Here is an 18,119-nt window from a genome sequence, read left to right as displayed (position 1 = left end):
CAACAAGCAGAGTGTGACAATGGGTGAAATAGAAAGAGGCAAAATAATACAGCTAGGAAATATTGAGAGAGTTTGTGTGAAGAGAATGGGGGCAGATTCCTTAGTAATTATATAAGTAGGGGGAAGAACGTTCATGGCTAAACAAACCCCAAAAGTAAAGAAAGAAGAGATACAAAGGAACTTCAAGAGCGAAACTGTATTGTCAGGAATCTACGGAATATTACGAAATAAACTTACTGCACATCATTGGGGACGAGTTACGTGAAGTGTTTGAAAAAAAGTAAAAGGAAAGACAACCTCTTTTCTCGAAATGTGTACACCAGAACAGCGACGGTCACTAATACGATTTTTCATATCTCAAGATCTAATATCACCGTAATACTCGATAACGTTTAGAAGGTATGTGCAAAATCTTGTACCTGTGGATGTGATTTGAAAATTTTAGCTCAGCCACAGAAATTTCCACTGATATTCATTGTTACAAACGACTGGCTGTAGTCGCAACCGACTTCCTAAAACTGATTGTTGAAGGGTTCCAAAACATGTTATCAGATCTCTTTTGTCAAATAATAATGTTTTTCTACGGAAAATAATAGCCTCATAACACTGCGATGAACAGCGGCCTCACCATTGTGAGCCTGTATGCAGCTTTCAAACGATTAAGTAATATTACCGGTGCAGGGGGAAACTCAAACCTCAGTTCTTTGTGACTGTTGAAGACGACAACATGGAGTGAAACTTAAATACTACTTTAACAACAAGCTTCCACACACTTTGAAATTTACGGCAAAATGTAAATCCGTGGGTGGTTTCTGAAAACGAGTAATATAAGTGCCAAATTACAGCCATATTCACACACTATGAAAGCGACAGAGACGATCGAAAACTTTGTTGGGAGCTATTATGACACCTGCCTTCCTTTCACTGTCTCGCAGTGTCTGTTCTTACCCCTGCTGACTTTACAGAGAGTTATTATGAGGCACCAAGTTTGACGACAACAACATAGACAAGTTGTTCATAAGCAACAGAAATCAAGGTGAAAAGTTCATCAAGATTAAAATTGGATTCGTTATAGAGATACGGCATAAATGTTTTTGACTGTCGTTGGGACTATACCGAAAAATCTTACTTTCACGAATAACGTTTCTTGCAACAAAAAACGGGTATGATGTCCCAAATATGTTAAATGCCGGCGGGACAAGCTCCTATAGCACAAAAAATGCAAATATATTCCTGTTTATTTAAAGGATCCTAACTGTTTCCCCATTCTCATCAACTTCAGAAATTTTTTGCCAAACGTTTTGAATTGCAAACATATTAGTGCCTTTTTTTAACATGCAACTCATTTCAAGCTCCCCCAGGCTCCCTTAACTGAACTCACTTATTCCCTCTATTCTATCGCTGCAAGTCACTCATACCCACCCACTCCAAGTTGCTCCTTCCCATTCACTCATTCAATCCAACTCCTTCTCATTATCTCTCTGTGTCTCTCTCTCTTTGTCTCCTTTGTCACAACCACAGTCAGTTTCCTCTCAGTGACACTGTCTCTTTCTTGTTCCGTATTACCGCTTATATAACATTCCATCCTTATTAATGTTGCTGTCTCAACTCACTATCTCTCACTTCCTCGTCGTCATTGTTTTTGTATTCCAAGTTCCAAAGAAGTATATTAGACTTGTAGAAGTGAGTCAGAAGAATTTGTAATGATGAACGGACTTAAGCAGGGAGATTCCCTGTCTCTGCTACTTTTTAGTGATGACTCAATCATTGGGGAAAAGTACTTAGCAACACTGGAGAAACTGCGGCTTGCAATTAACGCTAAAAGTCAGGGAAAACTGCGGTAAGAATTGCAACTGCTTCATGATAGCACACGTACCCCTATCGCGAATGTCGTAACGCAGAAGGTACGCCAACTCTTGTAGGTGACGCTCTAGCACACACCCTATAGTTGAGATCTCACCCCATGCCATTATCACCTATCCAGTCCTTTAAAAAATCGCCTGAAGGGTCGAGCTTCCTGTCGGACGAGGATTGCAGCAGGCGATTACGCATCTCTCCTCGCAGCAAGACACGGTGTACTACGAAACGAGTATCTTCAAACTGGTGGGTAGGTGGGATGATTGCCTCAATGCTTATGGCGATTTCACGTGATTGGCAAATGAATTTTGGACTGTACTGTCTTCGAAGGGAAAATTTGTATTCTCCCCTGTTATTCCTTCTCTTGCTTAAGGTGTCTTAGCATTTACTTCCTTCTACCTTTCTTTGTTTGCCGATGTTCAGTGATTTCTCTTCTTAGAGATGTCCACTTCTCTTTAACTAAATTGCTACTTTGGTATTCCCTATCGTAGTAACCATATCTTTAGCGAACTTCAAACGTGTTTCATCATTTCACAGTACTTATGTATCCCACTTTCTTCCACACTGGTTCTTCTAAACTTCACTCTATTCTTCAACAGCACCAAATTGTGATCTGAGTCTGTATCTACTTTTGGAGTCTTTGTCTGACCATGATGTAATCCAACTAAAATCATCTCGTATCTCTAGGCTCTTTCCAAGAATATCTTCTCCTCTTTTGATTATTGCACAGTGTAAAAATGGCTCTGAGCGCTATGGGACTTAACTTCTGAAGTCATCAATCCCCCAGAACTTAGAACTACTTATGGCTAACTAACCAAAGGACATCACACACACCCATGCCCGAGGCAGGATTCGAACCTGCGACCGTAGCTGTCGCGCGGTTCCAGACTGTAGCTACTAGAACCGCTCGGCCACTCCGGCCGGCTATTGCACACTGTACTTCCTATTAGTAACTGAAATCTATTGCAGAATTGAATTAGTATTTATCGTCTGTCATTCCTACTACAAAGCCCATATTCTCGCGATAATCTTTCTTCTGTTCTTCCCCTATAACCGCATTCCAAACGTCCATTATTAACAGCTGTTCATCGCCCTATACATACTAAATTATCTGTTTAATATCCTCTTACACTTTATCACATCTTCTTCTTGAGAATTTGTTATGTACCGGGTGATCAAAAAGTCAGTAAAATTTTAAAACTGAATAAACCACGGAATAATGTTGATAGGTACAAATTGACACACATGCTTGGAATGACATGGGGTTTGATTAGAAGCAAAAAATTACAAAAGTTCAAAAAATGTCCGACAGATGGCGGTTCATCTGATAAGAATAGCAATAATTAGCATAACAAAGTAAGACAAAGCAAAGATGATGTTCTTTACAGGAAATGCTCAATATGTCCACCATCATTCCTCACCAATAGCTGTAGTCGAGGAATAATGTTGTGAACATAACTGTAAAGCATGTCCGGAGTTATGGTGAGGCGTTGGCGACTGAAGTTGTCTTTCAGCATCCCTAGAGATATCGGTCGATCACGATACACTTGCGACTTCAGGTAACCCCGAAGCCAATTATCGCACGGACTGAGGTCTGGGGACTTGGGAGGCCAAGCATGACGAAAGTGGCCGCTGAGCACACGATCATCATCAAACGACGCGCGTAAGAGATCTTTCACGCGTCTAGCAATATGGGGTGATTCTAATAAAACCCCATGTCATTCTAAGCATGTGTGTCAATTTTTACCTCTCTATCTACATTATTCCGTGGTTGTTTAAGTTTTCAAATTTATACTGACTTTTTGATCACCCGGTATATCATAACTGTTAACCGAACAGTTCACAGTGACTCACCCTCTGCCCTAACTTCCCATTCATAACGAGTCCTACTCCTGTGATACCATTTTCTGCCGCTGTTGGTACGATCCTACATTGATCTAACCAGAAATGGTTACCTTCTTACCATTTCACTTCACTGATCACCGCTATATCTAGCTTACCTATACCTTTCAATCTTCTGAAATTAGCCAATAAAATAGGCAGAATTTTTGTGCATAGATTAAGATCTCGTGCGCACACTCCAGCCGCCACATGAATGGTCACAAGATATTATCTTGAGGAGACAGAAAAAAACTTGGTAAACACGTTTAGATAACGGTTGCTTCTGAGCAACTCCGTGGGAACAGGCTTACATCGTCATGAAGAAACTAAATCTGATAATCCATTTCCGCGAAAACAAGTTAGGTAATACTCTATACATTGTCAAATCACTTTCACCCGAAAAAAATACTTAATAGAAGGAAATTTAAAATTTTAATTACACAATTTGTGGACTTTTTTAAAATAATGTATTCATTGATCGCAAAATCTGTTTGAGATATGTGAATTTGTAGCTGAAACGAAAAGGTCTCAAAGATTAGAAGAAAAGCAGCTAATAATAAAAACTGCAGATATCATTGTAGATAAAACTTCCACCAGCCATACATTTTGATGCATGGTTTTTTTTTTGCCGCAGGCAGTTTCGGGTGTGAGCTCGTTGACAGACGGCAGCGAGTATTCCTTCTTCTAATTTCACATTATGTTGATCCTGCAAATATAACAAAATATTAATGAATTTCTTGTTAGAAAAGGTTTTACGTTATATACAAGGTCTTTACAATTTTAATGACTTCAGAAAATGTTTTCTTTTATGCATTACAGCATAGGGTTATCTTTGCATGAGCAAAACTGCGCTCTCTGTCGTCAGTACACGCTTCGGGGGCGTTGCCTACACAAAGTCGCTACGACTCTTGTAGTTTCTTCACCAGTAGTATGCATGATTAATAATGATGTTTCCTGATTACAACAACGCATCAAGTCAATTCGATTCTACCACTCTAGAGACCATCTACCTCGAGCGTCGACAGTACAATGTGGTAGGCTGGGGCTTAAGGGGGTAGGGAATCCTAGTCTTCAGTGGCCCTCAGTGTACATTCAGGGAACAGTACACAGAGCATGCAGCTATTTCTTGAAAGTGAGGGGCTGTATTCCCTGCAGCAGGACAATTCCCATACTTTACTTCTCGTGCAACTAGCCGAACTGTTCCTTGAGTGTTTCAGTGTTTCGCGATGGTTGCATCGGATACTGTTGTCAAACCTGCACAATATTTCAGTGAGACAGCTGCTCGTCGTCTTCAGGTGCTTTCTGACGTGTAGCTGCAGTGGCTCGCCAATATATGCACTGGCTCGCTATAATAGCGCAGTCACTAAGGGCTGGGGCTACAGCGTTACCGTAAACGAACAGGAGAGGACATCGACGTCCAATGCCCCCTACCGGAGAAACTGGAAACAGTCTTCGAATACGCGATGCGGGAAAGCGCGGCGGCAAATCACGGCCAGGCGCTTGCGCGGATTGTTTGTTGTTGCCCAGTTTAAAAGTCCTGACTTCGATTCCCTGTCTGTATTGTCTCGCTGGAATCGTACGTGTGGGGCCAACGATGCCAAAGTACCACTAATACTGCTTCCCATGATGTCGCCGCGCGGGATTAGCCGAGCGGTCTAGGCGCTGCGGTCAAGGACTGTGCGGCTGATCCCGGCGGAGGCTCGAGTCCTCCATCGGCCATGGGTGTGTGTGTTTGTCCTTAAGATAATTTAGGTTAAGTAGTGTGTAAGCTTAGGGACTGATGACCTTAGCAGTTAAGTCCCATAAGATTTCACATACAGTTGAACAGTCCCATGGTTCAAATGGCTCTGAGCACTATGCGACTTAACTTCTGAGGTCATCAGTCGCCTAGAACTTAGAACTAATTAAACCTAACTAACCTAATGACATCACACACATTAATGCCCGAAGCAGGATTCGAACCTGCGACCGTAGCGGTCACTCGGTTCCAGATCGTAGTGCCTAGAACCGCACGGCCACTCCGGCCAGCACAGTCCCATGCCGTCCTAAGTTGAAATACCGAGACTCTATTAATCAGAACGTTACTTACACGTATTTCGACTGCTTCTTTAATGAAGGGATCTCTGTACGCGGAGGCGGACGAAACGATCTTTCCCTCTCAGTAGTTCATGATATGTTCCATGTCGAGAAAGTGTTCAGCAACGTCAGACTATTATGGCTGACCTCACCTGGTGTGACGTCTGTGTTCAGCGGATTTATCAGAGCGACACGTCTGGCCATTGTATGATTACCGACACTGGCTCGGGGTTTTATATGTACTTGGTCTCCACAATTCTGTGTTGTCTTCAAGCATCGTTTGCCTTCGCGCAGTTGGGCACGTGACACATTTTATTTTATATTTCTTCCGCTGTCTACCTATCGTAAAGGACACGCCACCAACATAGGTTACAAAAAACCATCATCCTAAAGTTGTCCGTTGCTTGTGGCTGTTCTTCATTTTTAGGACGAGAAGGTCGAAATGCATTTCGAAGCTGCTTATCAGAGTACCCGTTTTGTACAAACACAACGTGAAAATTGTTAAGATCTGCTGATAATCTTCCTGGATGTAAAACTAGATCTACGAGCAAGAGTCTGTAGTACACGACTGCCATGAGATTGGCGATGGCAGTTCATAGCCCGTAGATATAGGTTGGAAGGAAATAAGGTTGCTGCCCTATGTGGCCATACTACAGAGGTGTCGTCCACATAATTCCAGTCATTAGGTTTAAAAATCGCCTACTGAATTGCTTAATAGCTTTGGACTGAATTGCCGGATTCAAAATATGTAAGGAGCCTCTAAAGTCTCTACATTGGACCCAAAACTGTAAGAGATGTACTTTAGTATATTATGAATTCTTATTGCCATTTTCACGGGTCTGCACCGGATAGGGTTGTTATTGTGGATTTGACGACGTTAGCGGTAGAGGATGCCCGCATGCTGTTCGTGCCTTCCCCTCTACGACGGAATTCGTGCCCCTCTTGTGCGTCTAGTGTTTTCCCATGTTTAAGTGTGAGGACGTTTTTGAAATGTTTGATAATCGTATAACTGCGTTGTGAGAATTAGCCCGGTATTCCTGCAGTTAGATGTCAGAGTCCACCTGAAGAATCGCGTCCATGGTGGCCGGCACATCGGACCTTGTCGTTGGTCTGCTGGGCGGTTTCGGTCCCGAACCGGCTCACGTCTCCAAAACCCTGAAGTGGTGTGCTAGCACTCGAAGCTACCGGAGTGGGTGTGTGTTGTGTGAAGGAAATCTAAAGATTCGTTATTTAGTGCACTAAAGTGAGTACTCACTGATGTTTAAGAGTACAAAAGTTTCAGCAAATTTGTTGGATGGTTCCAGAAAAACGTGTGTGACCCCATGGATTCTCTTTTCTGTCACCAATTACTAGAATAACTTGATATCTCCACGGATGAAACACATTCGAATATTATCTTTATTTACAGGAGAAAACTATTTACGTTCCATAGCTTTGATGTATCCATAGTTTTGGCGATGTCTTCATTAAGTCTGGAAGAATGGTTACAGCACACAAACCCCCAAAGCATATGCACAAAAAATTGGCTTGAGAATGTAGCAAAATCACTAGTGTGTTCACTTTTGGATTCATACATGACAAACATAAACAAGTCGTTTCGCATGGCGTTATATATCGGACTGAGAGAATAGACCGTGCTCGTAAGTTATTAGTCTCGTATTAGGGGAAGTGGGGTTAGTACCACTGTCTGACCTTCAGCAAGGCGCTGTTTTGATGCAGGAGAAGTCGGTGATCCTTTTTTTTATTAGCTTATGAACAAAATATTGTAGATGGCTTTTTTGTAACTGTTATGACAGGTTTCAGGCAAATTAGGCCTTACCTCAGATATAACACTTGAATCAAGAGAAACAAAATCAATGCTTATTCCGATTTTTCTAATCTATTTATGAAAATACACTGGTGTGCGAAACATAAGGAAGATAGTAAATTTGACATGATGTGTCACTGCGAAGTAACATAGTTCGATGAAACTCTTACCAGACTTAGAAAGAACTGTTACAGTACAGTATGGTACAGTGTACTATACTCGTTAAATGGAACAGAAATGACACTTTTGTTCAGACTGTAATTACAGTGAAGTTACCACGATTAATGATGGTACCTTGGACGTTAAAAAAGGCGGTACATGGTTCCTAATAGGGTGCGTGTTTTCCAAGGTAGGCAATGCATTTCCTGCAACGTTCATCCAGTCTAGCCACAACGTAGGTAACGAGTTCTTGTGATAGGGTGTTCCATTCCTCTACCAGCGCGAATGGCAACGGCTGGATGTTCGTTGGTGCATTTGTACGTGCTGCAGTGTCCCCCTAAGCATCCCATAAGTGCTCGACTGGATTTAAGTCGGGAGAACGGGCCGATCAGCCCATTCGCCGAACATTTTGTATGTCCATCCTTCTGACTGGAGGTCTTAGGGACCGTGGTCGTTCACTACACCCGTCCTTCTTGTTTATTTTGTGGCTACCAGTTTAAAAGATTCAGTGCGACATCTACAGGCCACAGTTGATGCTGGTTTGCGCAGACCATATGTAACTCAAATGATCAACTGCCGGTTGCAGATAGTTCGCGTAAATAAGTTATGTCGGCCACTGATGCAGCGTTTATGTAGATCATAATAACCCCTTCAGCATCAGCTGCAACCTGAAGATGGCGCACTAAGTCGCTGAAACTGGAGCTACACAATAAGATCATAAAGACGGCTGTAGTCGTTTCATTTACATTCGCCGAATGTCCTCTCTTCCAATACCTCCTCGACCTGCACAGTTCGATGCCGTTGTGCATTGAAGTCCGAGCCATACGCTCCAATGGAAATACGCACACAGGGAAAGACCACAGAGTCATAATAACAACCGGTGGGTGTGCTGTGTTTCATGATATGGAGATCAGTACGCCTGTGCAACATTATACCTTCACATACCATAACATCTTGACCGTGAACATGATCACATTCCATAATGCTGGATAATTTTTATTTATTTATTTATTTATTTATTTTACTTTTTTTTGCGCGACCGCATGGACGAGCGCAGGTTAAGGAGCTCTTGGAGCGAGAGGATATTGGTCGAACGGACTACAACAACTCCTTAACTTCTTCGTGGCCAACATCGGAGCACGTTAGAGGCCATGCACTATCGTCCGTTGCGACCACAGCTCCTATTAAGAATCATGTTCCGCCTTTTGTAATGTCCTAAAGGCCTTCATAAATAAAGGCAACTTCACTGTAGTAATTGTCCGTCAATAAAAATCTCATTTCTCTTCATCTCATTACGTATTTCTTTCAGTTACCTTCCTTACTATATTGTAGTAGTTTTGTCTATGTATGGTCCAAGATACTTACAAGGGAACCGCCCCATCGCACCCCCCTCAGATTTAGTTATAAGTTGGCACAATGGACAGGCCTTGAAAAACTGAACGAAGATCAATCGAGAAAACAGGAAGAAATTGTGTGGAACTGTGAAAAAGATAAGCAAAATATAGAAACTGAGTAGTCCATGTGAAACATAGTTAACATCAAGGAGAGCGTAAGCTGATTATCGCCGTGGTCCCGTGGTTAGCGTGAGCAGCTACGGAGCGAGAGGTCCTTGGTTCAAGTCTTCCCTCGACTGAAAATTTAATTTCTTTATTTTCGCGAAGTTATGATCTGTCCGTTCGTTCATTGACGTCTCTGTTCACTGTAATAAGTTTAGTGTCTGTATTTTGCGACCGCACCCCAAAATCGTGCGATTAGTAGACGAAAGGACGTGCCTCTCCAATGGGAACCGAAAATATTTGATCGCAATGTCATAGGTCAACCGATTCCTCCACAGAAAAACACGTCTGATATATTCTATACGACACTGGTGACGGCATGTACGTCACATGACAGGAATTTGTTGTCGACCCACCTAACTTGTACACTTGGCGAATGGGTAAAACGATTCTTCTACCTTGCCCGATTTAGGTTTTCTTGTGAATGTGATAGTGACTCCCAAAAAACTGATGAAAACATAATAGTTTGTCACATAAACTGAAAATAAAGAATCAAACTTTTCACTCGAGGGAAGACTTGAACCAAGGACCTCTCGTACCGCAGCTGCTCACGCTAACCACGGGACCACGACGTTTTGGTGTTAGTATTATCCTTGATGTTGCCTATCTTCCGCATGGTCTACTCAGTTTAAATATTTTGCTAATTTTTACATAGTTCCACAGAACTTCTTCCTGTTATCTCGATTGATGACTGTTCAGTTTTTCAAGGCCTATCCACTGTGCCTACTTATAACTAAATCTGAGGGGGGTGCGATGGGGAGGTTCCCTTGTTAGAGCTATGTTACTCGACAGTGACACATCATACGAAAGTTACTTTCGACCTTAAGTTTTGCGTGCCAATGTATATGAAAAAGACAAAAATATAAAGCTTACCTATAAGCAGGACTAGGTCAGAAAACTCAAAAAGCTACGAGCTTATATATACGAGTGTATAACACACGGTGTTATTATCGCGTTAGAATAGTAGCACAAAATCATATGTACTGACCTGTGTTATTGTCTTACAAGTACATTTATTACAAAGGCTAAAACACGAATAAAATGTTGTGAAGTACAGTCTTTCTTAAACTGATACTACTGTTTCATAGCATGGGAATTTGATTATCAAGAGAGTCTAAAATGTTAAAGGAGTTGCTTCGTTAGGTTATGATAAAGTGATTCTGACTTTATGCAATGAAAGACAAAACATTAAGCTACGTAAAATGTAAGTGCTTGTGTCATAGTCGTCACTATAACATGTGTATAAATGTAGGCTGATGTCTTAATAAGTGTCTCGTTTCTAGTGTACTAGTTGTATACTCCCGAAGGGGCCAGCTTGCTGCTGACTCTGGCTGCGATGTAGCGCAGAGTCGCCTTCGTGGGACCCCTGTGTTCCACGTGGTTCCCCGCACCGCAAACAGATCGACCCTCAAATTAGTGTGCTGCAGATGAAGTATAAGTCTCGCTGATTTAGCAGCGCGTTCATCGATTGATCAGATGTGGGTTTCCTTGGTATCCCTACAAATCACTCAGGAGAACATCAACATCTTTTTAGAGAAAACGACGCATCCAATTACATGGCCCGTCGTCCCCCACTCCAAAGCTTAAGTCGGAAAATTCTTGAAAATTTCTTTTAACTTTGGGGTTTACTCTTTTTCGAAAAGAGTAGCAAGAATTTTCTTTTGGAAAGCACTTCATCATATTCTAAACTAAAAACCAAGGTGTGTAAGACAGGTTGTTTCACATTGTTTGGACGATTTCCAATTTGAATAACACACCAACTAATCGTGAAACGAGATTGAACATTTTAGACAGGATACATCATTTATTCAGATTTACGTATTACATTGACTTAATGATGACCATTTGAGGTTGCACAACACTCGAGCCGTTTCACCTAGTTATTGAACACATCTTTCAAAACTACTTGTGTAATTCTGGCAATTTAACCGTGAATTCGATCTTTTAACTGTTTCAAGCTTCTCGCTCTGGTCGTTTCGGCACATTTTCGTAAGGAACGACGAGAGTTTGCGTGTAAACTGCTAAGCACACGTTCGAAATTCACGGTTTTCCGAGGGCCGGTTGACTTTCGATTCGATGCACTGGCAGTTTCACGGAGGTTTCTTACCAATTTCAATGTTGTTTCACTAGCAGGAACTGGATAAAGCGGCTACATCTAGGAATTCTTACGAAAGGCACGCTGAACGCGCACGACACATTCGCCGTAGTGAAAATAGCACTCGACTGCGAACGCGCAATGTTGCTTCGACCAGTACGAGGCGATTACTGACCTGTATTTGGGGTGAAACTTGATTCTCTCCACTACTAATAGACGGTGCCACCGTCGCTCTATCGTGTTTGTAGCTTGTGTTTCTCAAATTTTAAATCATCAAAACATTCTGAAATACCCTGTATTTTTTCGGACGTTTCAACATTTGAAATTATCACTAACTGGCAATGCACTAAGTAGTTCAGTGACCACTCTCGTGTCGAGCGTCTCCAGCGACCTAGACGTCGATGGAACGCTAAACCCTAAACTTCCTTCCTTCCTTCTGGTATCGAGACATGTTATTTCCTTAGACACTCTGACACAAGTAATTAACTGAAAAATTTGTTTGTTTGTTCGTGATGTCTCGGTGCTCTATACACATTAGGATTTTAGGTATTAAAAATCTACATTGCTTAAGAAATTTCTAATCATCGCTAAAATCTTGGATAATTACCTTTTGATTGATTTCCTGTAAACAGAATATCACGAAACCACACTAATCTGTTCTCTGACCTTAAATATCAGCTCATATCTCAAAGAATTCGCAGTTATCAATGGGCAGTGATGTTGCAACACTAAAATGGACATTTTGTAACCACACTGATCTGTACTCTGACCTTAAATAACAGGTCATTTCTCAATCAATACGCAGTTATCACTGGGCAGTGTTGTTGCAACACTAAAATTAACTTTTTGTATAAATAGAGACCAAGGGAGTCCCCAAGTTACTCTTGCCGGCAAAGAAAGCGACGATGCGGGCCTTGTGGACCTTCCTGGTAGTCTTGGGTGCGGCCAGCGCGCAATGGGACCCCAACGTGGCGAACGGCCGCAGTGCCATGGTCCACCTGTTCGAGTGGAAGTGGAATGACATCGCCGCCGAGTGCGAGCGCTTCCTCGCGCCCAAAGGCTACGCCGGTGTGCAGGTAACGAAAACCTTACTTTTCATTATGAAGAATACCTAATTAATTACACTCCACGCCAGGTACCTCCTCCTAAAATGGAATAACCAGGACCAGATGTTCTAATAACTCCAGCTACTATTTCTTTCACCCTCCTCATCCTTTGCTTTCGGTCTGACGTTTGCAACTGCCAGTATTATAGCTACTGCCGTATCATTAAAAAAAGTTTATAGTATTTTAAGCTAAGCCGGCATCTGTATCGCAGTCTTAATAAAAATCCATTCCAAGGTTCAGTATATAATTCTTCACAAGTTCAAATATGGTTCAAATGGCTCTGAGTACTATGGGACTTAACATCTGAGGTCATCAGTCCCCTAGAAGTTAGAACTACTTAAAACTAACTAACCCAAGGACATCACACACATCCATGCCCGAGGGAGGATTCGAACCTGCGACCGTTGCAGTCGCACGGTTCCAGACTGAAGCGCCTAGAACCGCTTCTTCGCAAGTGCTGGTGCCACTGTTACTGCCTGCTGGTTTGTCATCGCGACCATTTCTACGTATCTTTGAAAATAATCTATGATTGAGAGTACATATTTATCCATTGCAGGTGTTTTATTGGATGGACCTATAATATCAGTACCCAGAAATTCGAATGGTGCTAATGCTTTAGGTAACCTCTGCAGTGATACTCTGGTTCGACACAAATCCGCTCTCTGTGCGCACTGTAAGCAATTCCGCACACAAAAGTTTACGTCCATCTGTTTATTCCTCCACCAATATCTGCCTGCTACTCTTCTGTTGGTAGATCTGCAACCTCCATGGCTCGTTAATATGTGATCATAAGCTTCTTGTAACACTCTTCCTTAGCATCTCTGGTAACACTAATGACAGTCGCAACCTGTCTTCTCCGCACAGTATCCCAACCTGGTTAAAACAGTTCTTACATTCGTCATCCGCTCTCAGTGCAATCTGCCATTTCTTGCGCTCATTGCCCCAAATATGTAATACTGCTAGTTTTCTACTTAAGCATCCGCATTTTCTTGCCTCTTCCCAGCTTTACATGTCACTTCGAAATCAAACTCACTTAGTCTTAACTCACTTAGATCTTTTAACCCCAACAACCATTTTAATGCCCCATAATCTGTTGTTACTCTAAACTTTTTGCTTTACATATAACATTTGAAATATGTGTTTCCATAAAAACGGCTTAAAATCTCTTTCTCAATTGTGAAATAATTTCTTTCTGCAGAGGTTAGTTCTCTCGATGTGTAAGCTAACGCATGTTCTACTTCTTCTACCTCTTATTAAAACATACAGCGAAGTGCACGATTTGATGCATGACACGATAAAACAAATTCTCTATTAAAATCCGGAAATACCAATATCAGACTGTACGTTAAAGCTTTTGTAGCTCTTCAAAAGCATGCTGGCACTCTTCTGACCACATGAATTTAGTACCCTCCTTTAACAACCGTGTCAATCGTCTGGCAATATCCGCAAATACTTTTAAGAACCGGCGGAAACAGTTCGCGGCGCCTATGAGCAATTGCAACTCCTTTACAGATTCTGGTACAGAAGATTCACGTAGAGCTCTAATTAATCTTTGGTTTGTATTTACCCCTTCTTTACTTATGACCTACGTATGCTACGTCTTGCGTCACAAACTTTCACTTTTCTGTACTCAATGTTAACTTCGCTGCTTTTATCCATAGGAATACCCTTAATCGCTGCATATACTGTTCCATGTCACTCCCGCAGGCGACTATGTCATTGAGAGGCACTAAGCATTGCCGTGGTTTTAAACCTCTGCTTAATCCACGCAACAATCTCTGAAAAGTTGCAGGAGCTTTTCTTAATCGAAATGGCGTTCTTCTGAATTGTTAATGTCCTCTGGGTGCCGAAAACACTGTTTTGTATCGATCCCGCAGTGCAGCCTCTATCTCACGATAACCGTTCTTCAAGTCCATTGCTGAAAAATATTTGCATTGCCCTAAATGGTCCAAGGTTTCTGTGATCTTTGGAAAAGGGTTGGCGTTTCCGTATTTAGATATATGTAATTACAACAAAACCTGTATTTTCGTGTTCCATCCATTGATTTTTTTGGCACAACGACTATTCCAACCCAACAGTTATTCCACCTTTCAGCTGTTCATCGATAAATTCCTCCAAACTTGGCTGTAAGAACCTAGGTATTCTGTATGATTTTCGGTAGACTGGTGATTCATTTCCTATTGGTATGCAGTGCTATGTAATACGCATAGCCGGTAATGTCCGTTTTTGAAAAAATATATCTTTAAATTCCAAAAGTAATTTTTCGATCCGTTCCCTATTACTTCCCTCTGGGTGCTTCACTTTTCTCCATAACGCAATTTCAGTGGCGTCCGGTGACTGTACATCGCTGACACGATTCATGTCCCATTGCTTTTCTTCCAAATTCAAATGGCTCTAAGCACTATGGGACTTAACATCTGAGGTCATCAGTCCCCAAGACAGAGAACTACTTAAACCTAACTAACCTACGGACATCACACGCATCCATGCCCTAGGCAGGATTCGAAACTGCGACGGCAGCAGCAGCGCGGTTTCGAACTGAAGAGCCAAGAACCGATAGGCCACAACGGCCAGCGGTTTTCTTCCAGCGTATACATTTTTTTGCGATTAACAACCCCTTTGTTAATCTTACGCCCTCTGCACTAAAATTGTCTATAAAAACAGCCTGTATTTCTTATATACATACAGTACCTTTCTTAACTAAGCAACCCACCTAATATAACACTTCATTTTCTTCTAACGCTTCCACCACACACAAAATTTCTACTGGCAATCTAGACTCAACACTGAAACAAAGTGATTTCTCAGTATACTGAAGCACACAACTGTGTGAATCAAGTCTTAGTGTGATTGTTCGTGGTTTAATCAGTTCACCTTTTGTATTGCCTAATCACAGGCCCCTGACGATTACATGTATAACATTTTACTGGAATTGATTCCGTACATCGTGCTGAGTGGCCCTCAAGGTTACACTGTGAACATCTAACAGGCACTCACCAAATGTGACTTCCATTACCTCTGAAACTATACAAATCAAGAGGTTCTCTACTCGCAATAAAATCTATTTTAGAAAAAGCTCAACTGTCAAATATTTTCTCCATACGAAAAATTTTTTGTACTCACTGTACCAAAGCCTGTAGCGCTGTAGATTCAGACACTGCTCCAAGAAGGCGACGTCAATGACCCGGCACCGGAGTTAGATGGCCCATGGATTGTCACCCATGAGAGTGAAATGAGACATCAGGATCACAATAAATTTTGTTAATTAACTTCTTTATTCTGGCCCTCAGCTGTAGTACATCAGGAACAGCCTGGTGGAGGTGTCCAGTTGCCCCTCATGCGAAATAATAGACGTCCATCATTGCTGACACCAGAAACAGCAGAACCCAGCGTGGTGTCACTCGAATCTGCTGTTATTTATGTCCCCAGCTGCAACCGTGATGACACCGTGCCAACACAGATGGCGGTACCCTGGAGGCAGCCGTGACCTCCCTCCAGCAAACCAGCAGCTCTCTGCTTCTGTGGTGACCGCTCTCGTGACTCACGGCAGGCTGCCCCACTCCGTGGTCGAACAGCAGATCCCTTAATGGATTCCAGGATGTCGCTCCAGGTGTTACAGGCTTATGGTGTATGCTGTCATACTGAGACGAGAATATGTTAGTACATGAATAGCTGAGTACTTATATGTTCCAGCCTATGTTCGTTTAGGGCTTTTGGCACGTACACCGAACACGTCCACGGTGGCAAGTAAGGATAGGCTTTGTCCTTCCACTAGCTTATTGCAGCATTGGCTGTTTCTATGCAGCACCCAGCTGGCTCTGCTTGGCAACGCCTGTGAGATGTGTTTTGCTTCACAAAGCATAACAATCTTGCCTGCCTGTGGCTGGCTGTGTTGCAGCTCACTTCCACTGTGGCGTAGTTTTGGACCCAATACAGTCGATATGCTACATACCTCGTTAACCTCATTTTATAACGCTCAACATTCATCTTTAAACTGAACCTTGCTTTTGAGGTGACGAAAGAACTACTTATGCGCTATGTATCAGTGGCAGAACTGGTCCAAGTGGCTGCAAGTGCCATTGATGCAGACACATTGCGTACTCAAATGTATCAGCGTTGCCGGCCGGAGTGGTCGAGCGGTTCTAGGCGCTACAGTCTGGAACCGCGCGACCGCTACGGTCGCAGGTTCGAATCCTGCCTCGGGCATGGGTGTGTGTGATGTCCTTAGGTTAGTTAGGTTTAAGTAGTTCTAAGTTCTAGGGGACTGATGACCTCAGAGGTTACGTCCCATAGTGCTCAGAGCCATTTTCGTATAATTTCAGTGTGAGTGTGTCGTGGGGGCCTACCTATAAATAGATACATGTAACTGAGTTTGCATCAATTTTTTACAGTAATAAGGATGATAAAATGGACAAATTTCCTTTTCTAGGACATGGTATGAAGTTTGTCTTTGCGTTTAATAGCACTGAAATAGTTTGTAAACATTGGTAGACATTCGCATGTTTCTAAATATTTCGTCAGTTTCAGCTTCGGTCTCCAGCGTTTTCGTTCTCACCGAGTGTCTTCTAAACTCCTAACCTATACCTTTCTTTTTTATTTTTATTGTTATGAGAGTATTTTTCTTCTTCGTTAGTGGTGAAATTATTACTGGTATTTTTGTGTTACCAGGTGTAGAAGTATGAAACCTGTAGATGGCGCTAGCTATCAGTGTAGGGCCCGGAGACCGCGTCTGCAGCGCCATCTGCTTCCTGTAACGGCTGACGACGAATGTCAACCCACAGTAACCCAGGTTACACACATCGGTATCTGTTTCAAACCCGTACACATGACGAGTTTTGTGCCTACGAACTACAATTTGCGAGCGGCATTGGTTTTCTGTTATCATTTAAAGAAAACTCTTGCAGAATCGCATCAAATACTTGTCGAAGCTTTCGGCGAATATGCTCTTGGGAATAAGCAGTGTTCCTAATGTTTCAAAATATTCAAAAGCGGTGATTTTCACATGAGAAACGACAAGCGCGGGAAATCACCGAAAGAGTTTGAAGACAACGAATAGCAAGCCTTATTGGATGAAGATGATGTTCAAACTCAATAGGAACTCGCGGAACAATTGAATGTGACCTCAGAAAGCCGTTTATCCTCCGTTGAAAGAGGTGCAGCAAGTGGGATACTGGGTTCCGCATGAACTGAATGAAAGACGGCAAGCAAATCGAAAGACCACTTGTGAAATGCTGCTCGCCAGGTACGAAAGAAAGTCGTTTCTCCGTTGAATAGTGACATTTGATGAAAAATGGATATATTTTGAGAATCCTAAGCGTCGTAAATCATGGGTGAATGCAGGCAAACCATCGACATTCATTGCAATATTAATTCGCTTTGGAAAGAAGACAATGCTATTGGTGTAATATATTATGAGCTGCTGAAACCTGGTGAAAACGTTAACACTGGTAGCTACCAACAGGAAGTGATCGATTTAAATCGAGCATTACGTGAAAAACGACTGGAATATGGAAAAAGGCGACAGAAAGTCATATTGCTCCATGATAACGCCCCATCAGCCGCAGCAGAACGGGTCAGGGACA

The 18,119-nt window shown here is 42.2% G+C and overlaps 1 protein-coding gene across 1 annotated transcript in view; it reads left to right on the top strand.

Annotated features, from left to right (window-relative positions):
* LOC124593713 (alpha-amylase 2-like) overlaps nucleotides 1–18,119 on the top strand; it is an 84,939-nt gene that overhangs the window by 22,394 nt on the left and 44,426 nt on the right. Inside the window, exon 2 of the mRNA XM_047132022.1 lies at nucleotides 12,290–12,507. Coding sequence (XP_046987978.1) covers nucleotides 12,337–12,507 — 171 coding nt within the window. The 5' untranslated portion in view covers nucleotides 12,290–12,336. The remainder of the gene's footprint in view (nucleotides 1–12,289; nucleotides 12,508–18,119) is intronic.

The sequence above is a fragment of the Schistocerca americana genome, chromosome 2, assembly GCF_021461395.2.
Source record: "Schistocerca americana isolate TAMUIC-IGC-003095 chromosome 2, iqSchAmer2.1, whole genome shotgun sequence".
Lineage (NCBI taxonomy): Eukaryota > Metazoa > Arthropoda > Insecta > Orthoptera > Acrididae > Schistocerca > Schistocerca americana.
Note: the sequence above shows the minus strand (reverse complement) of the source record. Positions and strands in the feature narration are given on the sequence as shown.